At 46.1% G+C, this 14,020-nt stretch overlaps 1 protein-coding gene across 3 annotated transcripts in view; it reads right to left on the bottom strand.

Moving 5' to 3' along the window:
• The window catches only part of FRMD4B (FERM domain containing 4B), a 343,633-nt gene that overhangs the window by 123,962 nt on the left and 205,651 nt on the right, over window positions 1-14,020 (bottom strand). For all 3 annotated transcript variants that reach the window (XM_077451878.1, XM_077451877.1, XM_077451879.1), the window contains exon 6: window positions 7,259-7,315. In XM_077451878.1, coding sequence (XP_077308004.1) covers window positions 7,259-7,315 — 57 coding nt within the window. The remainder of the gene's footprint in view (window positions 1-7,258; window positions 7,316-14,020) is intronic.

Genomic DNA, 14,020 nt, shown 5'->3' with positions numbered 1-14,020 from the left:
GGGGGACACTGGCCTGCAATGGGGGACACTGGCCTGCAATGGGGGACACTGGCCTGCAATGGGGGACACTGGCCTGCAATGGGGGACACTGGCCTGCAATGGGGGACACTGGCCTGCAATGGGGGACACTGGCCTGCAATGGGGGACACTGGCCTGCAATGGGGGATGCCTCCTGTACCATGTCCCCAGTCTCTGACCATCTCCTGTACCATGTCCCCAGTCTCTGACCATCTCCTGTACCATGTCCCCAGTCTCTGACCATCTCCTGTACCATGTCCCCAGTCTCTGACCATCTCCTGTACCATGTCCCCAGTCTCTGACCATCTCCTGTACCATGTCCCCAGTCTCTGACCATCTCCTGTACCATGTCCCCAGTCTCTGACCACCTCCTGTATAAAAATATTTTTTAAAAACAGTCATTTTCAGTATCGGTGCTGTTTCGGTATCGGTTTTCGGCCTAGTGTATTTTTCATTTTCGGTATCGGTTTCGGCACCAAAAAACCCATTCGGTGCATCCCTAATATTTGTGGAACTTAGAATTGAGTAACAAGATTGAGCTTTTCGAATACCCGTTTTGCCTTGGACAATGAAGGTCTCCCAGAAAACATTCCATCTGGTCAATGTGAATGAAAACCTGTGTGGACATAATTGCTGGGTACTTTCCTGATCCTCATTAGAACTAGGTAGCTTGGGTAAGCATAAAACATCTTCAACGTTACAGATCAAGTCCAGGTGAATGCAACAAACTACTATTAGCTATACCAGTGGTCTCCAAACTGCAGCCCAGGGGGCAGATGTGGCCCTTTGTTTGCCTTTATCTGGCCCTTGGGGCACCATTCCACCAACTGGCGTGGGTGGTGCTATTCCTCCCATTAAAAAATCAACAATGGGACATTTTCTACTCCCACTGGCCACAGTCCGGCCCCCTAAAGCTTGAAGGACAGTACTGGCTCTTGGTTTAGAAAGGTTGGAGTGAGGATGTTTTTTCTAATTTTCTGTTTCTCCGTCACTGCACTTCTCGTTTTGTCTCCATCACTCCATTGGGGACCTGTCTTGGGTGTCTTCATGGGAGACAGGACCTCACTGGAACAGGAAGTGAAGAGAAAATTCCCAAATGGGGACACAATAAAAACGCAACAGTGAGTGTCACCCATTCCTAAAAGGTTGGAATGGAATTGTACATTTCCTGCTGGGTGTATGAAAAAAAATTGCAGGAACAGTTGGGCTGAACTAGGTGTAAAAGTGTATACAACAACAACCTGGGACCATGCATGGAGGCATCTACTGACAGCTGGAAATCACACACCTGTATGTGATAAGCAAAGAGATGTCTGTTCTCACCGATTTACGTGGGTGACTGCCAATAAAAAGGGACAACTGGGTACAGCCTTCAAAAATGAATGGAAAATTTTAAGCAACCCTTGGAGAACCACTCAACTGGGCTTTCTAAAAATTTTCCAAGACTGTGTCAAATTATTATATTGAATGATTTTTCATGGCCTTCTTTTTACATTTACTCTTTAAAAGTATAGCTAAAGGCAATTTTTTTCTTGCTGTCTGTGTCCCCGTTAGGAAGATTAAACCTCTCCATTTGTCCTGTTTATCGTTATCACCAAAAGTTAATGTAAAAGAAAATACCAGCAAGAATAGAGGGATAATCTTCCAATAGGACAACAAGGGATGCCTTCACTTTGGAGGGGTTTCCTCCGACTTCCCATTTTGGCTAAGGGACAGAGTTAAGGCCCCCGTACACATCTGAGCGATGCAGGCACAAATCATCAGAATTCTGTTTCGGGTTTCCAAATCTCGCTAAAACACAGGCTTGGGTGCCATTCATTCTTAAAAGGGAGAAGAAGTACAACCAAAGCTCATTTGGCTGTACTTCTGCTGTGGTTCCCAGGAGTACAGTACATTCTGCACCCCTGTGACCTTTCAGACAACGGGTTGAAGTCTGCTGTCTGCTGACGTCACAGAGCCGGTCCAGGCTCGGGCAAGATTGCGACAATGAAGTCGGGATCCACCCACATGCCTGGGCTGGCACCCAGCTCAGCCTCTCAGCAAGCCACTGAGAGCCTGAGCCAGCCGCTCCCACCTCCTCCACAGCCCTGTATTCCAGTAAGCACAAGGGCCAGAGCAGAAAATAACCCCCCTCCCCCCCCCCCCCCCCCAACATTACCATACTTCTCTTTTAATGCCTTACATTTTTCCTTGATTGTCATGCAAAATGCACATAAAAAGAACCCACGTCTGGCTCAGTGGCAAAATTTGGTGGTAATGACTGACTAAGCCCTAATATTTGCACGAAACTCGTCTACTTCCTTGTCCCCTGATCCATTTGTTAACCACCTGTCACATGAGCTTCAATAAAGAGGATTTTTGGAAGTGCAGCCATCTGGAATAATTTGCATTATGGTAAAATTTGGTACTTGAGCTTCTCAAAGTTGATAAAGGGGCTAATTTTGGCACAAACACATTTTACAAAGCATAATAGATTTTTGAATGTAGGTTCATGCAAACATTCATACAAAAGTCCTCAGTGCACTCCATGACCTCTAGAATGTCGTTCAAAAGGGACTTCAAGAGTTTGTATGCTACTAAACACAAAATTTTGGAATAAATTGACTTTCTGAGTAAAAAAAAAAAAAAAAAAAAAAAAAAAAACACAACACACACAACACATACGCAGTTAGAAATTCGTCCAAGAAATTTTTTTTCCATCCTGCTGCTTCTAAATTTATTGCGGATGTTGAAAGTGAACGTCATTTTGACTCCACTGACAATTAGACTCTACTAGTGCGGGGCCAGCTTTAGTCCATAAAATCTTTTTTTGCACATTTTAGCTGTCAGTGGCTTTCATTTTCTCCAATCAAAAGGAGAACAAGGATTTCTATTTTAATTGCCGCCTCAATTGTGGCTCATCTTTATGGATCGCTGGTGATAGGCAGAAACCATGACCGTTTACGCATAGGAAAACCTAGCAACACATACACAAAGTAATGTACTAACTACACTGCGCTCACTAACTTTTATTAAAACAAAAAACTTTGCAGATTGTTAACAGCTTTAAAGGAGAACTCTGGGGGAAGAAAAAAAAATTATTTTCCCCATGCAGTGGGGCTGTGCCAGTACTAAATTTTTTTTTTATTGCACTTTAAGCATCATGAAAATCACTGCTCCTGAAAAAAACTGTCATTACCAAAAAAAAATTATTATGAATAATAAGAATAATAATTTGCACTGATACTTTTCCCCAGGGAAGTACCCAGACCCCCATACCCCTTTTATGGCCAGTTGCTTGCATCTAAACCATCAAAATGGGCACTTTTATTTTTTCAGTTTTGGCTCCCATAGACTTCAATGGGGTTTTCCTTTTCGGGTTAGAACATTTTCCCTATTCGGGAGTTTTGCTGCAAACTAAACAGGGGGGTGTTCGACCCATCTCTACTGGCTCTGATCAGGAGCCCGTCCCGAAGGCTCCCAATCAAACTGATTGTGCGTAGTCTGTCACAATGCGTTCATCGGGTGACCACGCTTCTAGAGAGATAAAAAAAAAAAGGGGGAGGAGAGAAGAGGCTGCTGTATGTATTTGTGTAGCAGCTCGGTGTTAGGCTGGATTCACACCCATGCATTTTTAGTGCTTTTTTGCACTGCAGAACGTGTTCCATAGGAAACCATGTTAAATGGACTGCAGTGCAAATCTGCAAAAAGCACTAAAACTGCCATAGGTGTGAATCCAGCCTTACAGCTCACCAATGCCACATATACTGTATGCCTATGGATAGCGTTAGGGGTAAAAGATGCATTACGATTACAGTGCTGCATAAATGTTCCTCTTCTATATCTGTCTGGGAGTTCAGCTAACTTTTTTTTAGTTGACCTTGAAATAACTGTGCAGCAAAAAAAAAAAAAAAAAAGTTTAGGTTATGACTTTATTAAATATCTTTTTTTTTTTTTTATTATACAGTATATGTTTACATGTGATTGTTTCAGTCCAGAATCAATCAGTAACAGGAACTTCACCATTGCACTGAGTTGCACGCACATCACAGACAGCTGCTGCTCTGCGACCAACAATACAAGTCAGCGGTGAAAACGTTTCTGAGCCTCATTGCAGCAAATCGCCACATTTTAACATCGGTGCAGCTTTGGAGCTCTAGTACAGTCTCATTCAAAAAGCTGGCTTTTGATTGGTCACCATGGGGTAGTGTCCACTATTGCATTTAGTGTTGTATTAATTAGATATTCAGATTAAGGGCGATACCATTTATTGGCTAAATAATTTGACTTTAGTGCAAGCATTTGAAACACGCTGGCCTCTTATTTAGGCAATATAAACCAACATGCATTGTATATATGACACAATACGCACCACTCACATTTGTGTGACTTGTAATGCGACTTTGGGCATTAACCACTTAAAGCGGGATTCCACCCTAAAGTGGAACCTCCGCTGATCGGATCCCTCCCCCCTCCGGTGTCACAATTGACACCTTTCAGGGGGGAGGGGGGTGGAGATACCTGTCAAAGACAGGTATTTTCACCCACTTCCGGGCATAGACTCCCGTGGGAGTCTACACCATTTCCTGCCTTGCCGCGCTGTCTGCTGGGACACACACGGGTCCCAGTGACAGCGCGGAGATTTCCTATTGCGCGGCGCGGCTCGCGCATGTGCAGTAGGGAACCGGGAAGTGAAGCCGATTCGCTTTACTTCCTGATTCCCTCACCTAGAATGGTGACTGCAGCAGCCGAGAGCCGAGCGATCGATCGGCCTCGGCATCGCTGGAACCCGGGACAGGTGAGTGTCCATTTATTAAAAGTCAGCAGCTGTAGTATTTATAGCTGCTGGCTTTTAATATTTTTTTTTTTTGGTGGAATCCCTCTTTAAGGACCGGAAGATTTTCCCGCTTAATGACCAGGCCATTTTTTTGAGATACAGCACTGCGTTGCTTTAAATGACAATTTTGTGGCATTGAACCCAAACAAAATTTACATCCTTCCCCTTGCACTACACGGTTTTGGTAACAGCAGAAAATCTGATATAGTGTGTATGGGGCTTTAGGCTGTCCATACACCAAGCAAATTTCTTTCCAACCACAGGTTGCACAAAAAAAAAAAATAATAATAATAATGCCATCGATAATTGCAGGTAAAACCCGACATGCTGGTTGTACCGAAGTTGATTGATCAATTCGGTACATTCAGCCTGCCCATTTACAGGTATGAGATTCCAACCGTCTATGGCCCGCCTTAATGCGAGTTACCAGACCTGGACAGACAGGAGCCTGGAGTGGCGCTCCCAATCTTTGGTGTGGGTATCCATCATAATGCTCACACTGGCAAGCGCTCATTGGTCAGCGTGACCATGTGACTGCAGTGACCAATGTGTTTTTTTTTTCCTGGGAAACCTTACTGGAGAAAGCTCAAGCTTCTTATTGGTCAACATAGTCATGACTGATTAGCGCTTGCCGTTGCAGGAATTATGATGGATGCTTACTCCAGAGCTGTGGATTGCGGCTATACCAGCAGCACAGGGCATTAATGGCTGCTATGCGTGGCAGAGTCTGGGGGCATCAATGTCATTATGTGCAGCAGGGTCTGGAAGAGTGGCCAGAATATTTTAAGTTAGTTCACCTTCATGTGAAAAGGTGAACTTACCCTTTAAACGTGTTGTAAACCATTTTTTTTTTTTTTTATTTGACGAAAAAAAAAAAAAAAAAAAAAAAAAAAAACACAACCCCACACACACACCTCTACTTACCTGCTCTGTGATCATTTTGCACAGAATAGTCCCGATTCTCTTCTTCTGGGGTGCCCTGCTGGTGCTCCAGGCCCCTCCTCTTCATTGGGTGCCACCATAGAAAGCCGCATTCCCTGGGGGCACATGCACAGGCTTGTTCCTAAGTCCCGCTGCTGAATCCATTGACACAGACAGAGGGGCTGGGGCTGCCCCCGACCCTACTCCCATGTGATTAGATTTGATTGATAGCAGTGGGAGCCAATGGCTCCCGCTGCCATCAATTTGTCTAATGAGGAGTGAGACAATGGCTGGAGCCGCTGCACTTGTGCATGTCACTGGATCAGAAGAGAATAAAAAAGGGAGGGGGGGAAGGGGAGGAGAGGAGAAAAAAGGGGGAGGAAAAAAAAAAAAAAAAAGGGGGGGGGGGGAGGAGAAAGGTGCACAAAAGGTTTTTCACCTTAAAGAGGGATTCCACCTAAAAAAAAAAATATTAAAAGCCAGCAGCTATAAATACTACAGCTGCTGACTTGTAATAAATGAACACTCACCTGTCCCGGGTTCCAGCGATGCCGGCAGCCAAGGCCGATCGATCGCTCTGCCCTCGGCTGCTGCTGCCACCATTCTAGGTGAGGGAATCAGGAAGTGAAGCGAATCGGCTTCACTTCCCGGTTCCCTACTGCGCATGCGCGACTTGCGCCGCGCAATAGGAAATCTCTGCGCTGTCACTGGGACCCGTGTGTGTCCCAGCAGACAGCGCGGCAGGACAGGAAATGGCGTAGACTCCCACGGGAGTCTATGCCCGGAAGTGGGTGAAAATACCTGTCTTTGACAGGTATCTCCACCCACCTCCCCCCTGAAAGGTGTCAATTGTGACACCGGGGGGGTGGAGGGATCCGATCAGCGGAGGTTCCACTTTAGGGTGGAATCCCGCTTTAATGCATAGAATACATTAAAGGTGAGAACCCTTGAGGCTTTACAAACACTTTAAGTCCCCCAAACAAAATAAACTTGACAATGCTATAACTGCTGCATATGATGATATTCTTTTATTTATTATAGTTCTTTATATAGAACTGTCAATCTACACATTGCTTTACATACTGCACATTGACATCATCGGTCCCTGACATCATGGACCTTACAATCTAAAGAGGTCCCCAACTCACATACTAGGATCAAGTCAGACAGTATATGTTTGGAGTGTAGGAGGAAACCCATGCAAGCACAGAGAGAACATGCAAACTCCATGCAGACAGTGTCCTGACCAGGACCCCAGTGCTGCAAGGCAGAAGCGTTAACCACCAAGCCACATTTATTTGATTAATTTCTAAAGACAGAGCAGTCAGCACTCCAGGTGTCATGATGATTGAATTACACGCCATGACACAGGATCCGCCCTGCACTCAGCAGGTACTCGGCACAGCTCCACCTGCACAAACCAGAAGAAACTTTTCTCCTCTTTTAATTTGAAGATGAAAAAAAAAAAAAAAAAATAGAAGAGTTTAGTGTGAGAGCTCTTACCTGCAGGATGAGTGCGGCCAACTTGAAGACGGTCTCACTGGCCACATCTATCTGGCCCTGCAAAGACAAGGAGATGGTCAGCCCAGCTGAGAGATCCCAACTAGTACATGCCTGTCACTGCTCTATACCTCCAGCTTCTGTTACAACAACAGATGATACCATTCCATGCGGGGGGGGGAGGCTGTGTTCGGAAGAGTTGGCTGTCTGTAAAGGTGGGAGCATTATGCTATCAGACGGGGGGGGGGGGAAATCACTATTAATGCAATAGGGTGGAGCGTGCAATGTTATAATTATAGAATGATTTGTGAGTGCAGGCGGAGGGAAGTGCTGGGCTAAGTGAATGAAGTCAGCTGAGTTTGTACAGCTCCCCCCCCCTCAGCTGGTAATGGTGCGGTCTGATGTTCAGAGATAAAGTTCCACTCAAAGACAAGTGCACGAGGACACAGAGCCTGGACTTGCTGTTGTTTTATGTCTAGCCTGGGTTTTTCCTTTTATTCTACAGTAGAACAAGAATACATAATAACGTTCTTATACTGAGATGTCTGCACCTAGTATGGATTTTGTTATTCATATATAAAAGCAAACTGTATATAAATTCCATATAATAATAATAATAATAACAGCTAAAACCCAACTCCAGCTATTTTATTTTAAATAAAGTTAACCTTTCTTTAAGCTGAACTCCGGGCACAAAACCGTTTATTTCTATTCCTTAAGTAAACAAAACAACAATAAACCTGCGCTTACATACAATAAAATCCACAAGCAGCTGGTAGTGAAATGACATAAAAAAAAACAAAAAAAAAAAAAACACAAAAGGGCAGGCAGAATATGCCGCACCGACTCTAAAAAGTAGTTCCTGCACTACTTTTGGCGACTTTGGTGCGATTTCAATAGACATCTGTGCATAAACCCGCACAGATGTCTGTCAAATCGCCCGCCACCCCCCCCCCCCCCCCAAAGTCGGACTGCATTGCCGGGTTGATTTATAAACCTGCAGCAATGTGAACCTGGGCTGAAATAAGCCCCTTTTACACTGGGGCACTTTACAGGAGCTACAGCGCTAAAAATATCGCCTGCAAAGCACCCTGAAACAGCCGCTGCTGTCTCTCCAGTGTGAAAGCCGCGAGGGCTTTTATGCTGGAGCGGTGCGCTTGCAGGACAGTCAAAGTCCTGCAAGCCGCATCTTAGGGGCACTGTAGCAGCGGTGTATTTACCGCTCCTAAAGCGCCCCTTCCCATAGAAAACAATGGGGCAGCACTGCAAACCCGTCTGCAAAGCACCGCTGCATCGACGCTTTGCGGGCAGGTTTAACCCACTGCCCCGCTAGCAGCCGTATAGTGCCGCTAAAACGACAGTAAAACGGCGCTTTACCGCCAGTGCCCGCAAAGCCCCAGTGTGAACGTAGCCAGAGAGTTCATGATAAGAGGAGTCCAGATAATGTGACAAAGAGATCTTGTGAGGAGTCCTCCACCAATGGGTCTACGCAGTGGTGTCGCTAGGGGGTGGCTTTTGGGGCTATAGCCCCGAATCTGGGGCCCATAGCCCCAAGTCTCTGCAGGAGTCCCCAAGGGGAGAGGAGGCTCTCTGGGGACCCTGATGTAAGTGGGGGGGCTCTCTGGGGCCCCCAATTTATGGGGGAGGCTCTCTGGGGCTAGATATAGAATATATATATATTATATACACACACACACACACACACATATTATATACATGCGTATGCCCGCCCAAGTGTATGACTTTCTTTACTACGCTGCTATGGGCTCTAGCCCCAGATCTTTTGTAGACCTAGCAACGCCCCTTGGCGTACACACAATGCCTCTTAGGATGGATTCACACCTATGGCAGTTTTAGTGCATTTTGCAGATTTGCACTACAGTCCCTGTAACATTGTTTCCTATGGAACGCGTTCTGTAGTGCAAATCTGCAAAATGCAAAAAGCACCAAAAATGCCATTGGTGTGAATCCAGCCTTACCACTAACTGTGGACCACCAGATAAAACGCTTGTGCTTATTACAGATCCGATCACTCAGATGTCGGATGCCAGAGCTCCCTTCACTTCAAGTAGATTCCACCTTACAAGAGCTCCAATCAAGTGTATAATGCCAACAAAGCAGAGAAACATCTCATGGTACGGTATGTTTAATAAGAAATGTTTAATAAAAAGCCAAATCCAAAATACACACTCACCACGTGTGAGAGCTAAACATGCATGTACATCAATGATAAAAACCAGAATGTTTCCAACCCTCAAGATGTCTGACCTCCGTGCACGGCGACGTCATATGATCCTAGCTCCATGCAACGCGTTTCGTCATAAAGACATCAGGGGCCCCTGATGGACTGACCTGCTAGCAATAATCATCAAGAGTGTGGATTATGTCCACCCACCTCTTCCAGTTATATAAGCCATACTTTAGCTTTTAGGAATTCTATGCCCCCTTTACACTTGAGCAACCTGTCCTGTGACTTGGGGCTGCAAAGTCGCATGACGAGTCATACCCCATGATATCCAATGAGTACCGTTCATATCTGTGCGACTTCAAAGTTGTCCCTGCACTACTTTGGTCCGACTTTGATGCAGCTTGAGGACCATAGACCTCAAGATTACACAGGCATTGCTTCAAATCACATGACTTCAGGTCATACAAGTGTGAAAGGGGCCTTACAGGAACTTATATAGCGCTATCAATTTATGCAGAGCTTTACACACACACACACACATATATATATATATATATATATATATATATATATATATATTTTTTACATTCACATGAGTCCCTGTCCTCACTGGGCTTACAATCTAAGGTCCCTAACTCACATTCATACACATACGAGGGACAATTTAGACAGGAGCCAATTAACCTATCAGCATGTCTTTGGATGAAACATGATCTATGAATGGAGGGGGCTTTCAATCATTCACCCTTCCGCCATTCATAGATCGCCTTCTATAGTTATTGTATGGCTTCTATGAATGGAGGAGGCATTTCTGGCCACTCTTGATAAGTGCCTGTCACAGCTCCCTTAGCTCTATTACACCCCCCCCCCCCCCCACACACACACACACACACACACACACACACACACACACGGGAAGATAACAGCAGTGGGGGGGACAGAAACACAGGGGACAATTTAGATTAATAGTAAGTAATGTCCCTTTTGCTGATTTTTGGTTCTCTTTTGTAAAAAAAAAAAAAAAAAAAAAAAAAAAAAAAAAAAAAAAAGACTTAGGCCGCGTACACACGGGCGGACTGTTCGCCCAACTTTGTCCGCTGAACAGTGTTTGGGCGGACAGTCCGCTCGTGTGTGGGCTTTCAGCGGACAGTTTCAGCGGACAGTTGGACGGACAAGGTTTTTCGGAATTTCCGAAAAACTGTCCGCTGAAACCTTGTTTCAGCGAACAGCCCGCTCGTGTGTAGGCTTGTTCGTCAAACAAAGTTGCGCGCATGCTCAGAAAGGATTTTCACGCCGAAAGCTATAATGCAGTGTATAGGACGTCGTATTTTTCGTCCCGTCGTACGTGCTGTTCACGTCATCGCGCACGGTTTCAGCAAACTGTTCGTTTGTCGTGTGTGGGCATGTCCGTCCATGCTAATTTTGAGCGGACTGTTTGCTGAAACTGTTGGACGGACAAAGTTGGGCGAACAGTCCGCGCGTGTGTACGCGGCCTTAGGTCTTAAAGTTGTTGTAAACCTCAGGCATGAAATATGAACAAAGCATAGGTCTTTATAGCATGTACATTCCTCTGCTATCAGCATGAATCACTTAAGACAATTTTCCCTGACACCGAGAGAAAAAAAAGGTAACAAGGAGGGAACTGCAGCGCACAGCCTGTGACTGACAGCATCAGCTCTGTTCCGGTGTGTCCCTTCCCTTCAATAAGATCTCTGAGCAATCCATACTGGGCTCCGCCTCCCGTTTTCTGAAAGCTCAGTCAGGGTGTATAAATGATGGACTTTGAATAGGTGTAGAGAAGAGAATACTGCAGATAAACATATACAACCTATGTAGAAGAATTTGTTTTATCTCTGCGCATCACCTGAGGCCAGTCACTTCACTGGGTATATGAAAGGGTTTACAACCACTTTAAGGGCTCTTTCACACGGGGCGGATCAGTGAGGATTCGCCCTGTGGATATCCGCTTGCTCTGCGGGCATCGCTCCGTCGATCCCCACTGAGCAGGCAGATGACAGGTCTGTCTCCGCACACTGCGCATGGACCTGTCAGAGTGCCGCTCTCCCCTATGGGAGATCGGATGACAACGGACCGCAGAGTCCATCGTCACCCGATCCGCAGATGGATGGAAAAGTAGGTTTTTCCTCCATCACACTTTTCGGATCGGAGCGGGTCGGATGTCATCGCTGACATCCGACGCTCCATAGAGGTCTATGGAGCAACCGTTCAGGTCCGCCTAAAGAACTGACAGGCGGACCTGAACGGATCGGTCGTGTGAAAGAGCCCTTAGTCATGATGTCGGATGTATATATAAAGAGACCAGACAGTAAGCCCTGGTTCACACCAGTGCAACTTTATTACTACTTTAGCTCAAAGTGAAAGCCGACTAGCAATGCGATTTCATGTGCGGCTTGCGGACATCTGTGTGACGTAATTTAACAGATGTCAATGCAAGTCACACTGAAGTCGCATAGAAACAGTGCAGGAGCCTTTTCCAAAGTCGCAAAAGGGGTGCGACCTGTCATGCGACTTTGAATTGTCACGTCGCATGACAAGTCGCACTGGTATGAACCAGGGCTAAAGGTGATATCACAGCAGTGCAGTAACTACGACATATAGATCATTTTAGAGCTGAGCTGAAATACTAAATCCACACTATTTATTTGCCCCCCAAAAATAGAATTCATGCGGCTCGCTGGAGGGGTGCAGATTATGGTGTGTAAACCAAACTATTTTGATCTCCGTATCTGCAAGTGTGTATATTTATATTGTACACCCCGAGGACCATGTCAGAGCAGCAACATTATAACATTATCTGTAGCAGCTACTAATCTCTCTGCTTATGTTTTCAAGCATATGGGGTTTCCAGTGTCTTTGCAGCCAGAGATTGCTGGTGTCACATGATGATCAGCAGAAACATTGGAGACAACTAGTAAATGTTGCAAAAAGCCAGAAATTAGCTACAAATTGCAGCAATACACATACAAATTGTTTCATCCAACAACAAAGTTAGGGACCAGTCACAGAAATTTATAAGTTGTCACGGGGGGGCAGGAAGTGAGGGGAAATCTCCCTAATGGGGCCACACAGAGCAGGAAAAACTGAGCCAAGTTCTAAACCACTCCAATGCAAAGGTTTAGTGTGTGGTGTGAGATTTTGCTTCTGTGCAGGAGCTTCCTGTAACAAAGACCGGTCACGGCTGTTCTCTCTGCTTGTGCAGGGGGACTGGTCTGGTCTCCGCCCCCTCCTCCTGTAGTTTTCTGCAAGCAGCCTGTGGTGGGCGGAGCCTGCTGAGCCCTCCCACTAAAATGAAGCAGGCTCACGCTGACATGCTGTAGCTTCTAAGCACACTGTGAGAAGCTCACAGAGTGCAGTGAGATCAAAGGAAGCAATTTCAGCATAGGAGAGGTGCCTGAACAACTGGGCAAGACTGAAGGGAAGGCAGGAGGTCACCTTTAACCACTTGCCCACCACTGTCAGCATATATACGTCGGCAGAATGGCAAAGTAACGTACCCGTACGCAGGGGCGGATCCAGAGTCTAGTCTCGGGAGGGGCACTGCCAGAAAATACGTTTTTTTTTTGCGGGCAATTTATCGGGGACATGGCTGGTGCTAGCGTTTCAATCATGACGGCACCATGGTTAATATGGTGTCAGGATGTTGGAAGCGCATTATTTTTATTATTACATTGTTATATAGAATGTTATATAAAATGAAATGGTTCAACTCACCATAATGCAGAATCAGTGAGAGCCCAGAGTGTGTCACCTGCCACCAGTTGCAGATCGTCACTTGCCATGCCACACGTTGCGGACTGTCACTTGCCACGCCACCTGCCACCAGATGCGGATTGTCACTTGCCACGTCACCTGCCACACGTTGCAGATTGTCACTTGCCACCAGATACGGATTTCCATGTCACCTGCCACACATTGCGGACTGTCACTTGCCACGTTACCTGTCACACGTTGCAGATTGTCACTTGGCACGTCACCTGCCACACGTTGCAGATTGTCACTTGCCACACCATCTGCCACCAGATACAGATTTCCACGTCACCTGCCACATGTTGCGGACTGTCACTTGCCACGTCACCTGCCACATGTTGCAGATTGTCACTTGCCATGTCACCTGCCACACTTTGCAGATTGTCACTTGCCACGTCATCTGCCACCAGATACGGATTGCCACTTGCCATGTCACCTGCCACACATTGCAGACTGCCACATCATCTGCCACATGTTGCAGATTGTCACTTTCCACGTCATCTGCCACCAGATACGGATTTCCACATCACCTGCCACACATTGCGGACTGTCACTTGCCACGTTACCTGCCACATGTTGCAGATTGCCACGTCACCTGCTACACGTTGTGGATTGTCACTTGCCACGTCACCTGCCACCAGATACAGATTGCCACTTGCCATGTCACCTGTCATTTGTTGCCAATTGTCACTTGCCACGTCACTTCCCTGCTGTCGGGGCGGAGGGAGTGATTGTGATGAGTATGGACAAGATGGAGGGATGAGGTGATGCAGGTAGGAGGGGCCAGCACACTCAACAAACTCAGGGGC

This window comes from Lithobates pipiens, unplaced genomic scaffold, assembly GCF_037356315.1.
Source record: "Lithobates pipiens isolate NorthernLeopardFrog02 unplaced genomic scaffold, aLitPip1_a1.2 Scaffold_23, whole genome shotgun sequence".
In the NCBI taxonomy this organism is placed as follows: domain Eukaryota; kingdom Metazoa; phylum Chordata; class Amphibia; order Anura; family Ranidae; genus Lithobates; species Lithobates pipiens.
Note: the sequence above shows the minus strand (reverse complement) of the source record. Positions and strands in the feature narration are given on the sequence as shown.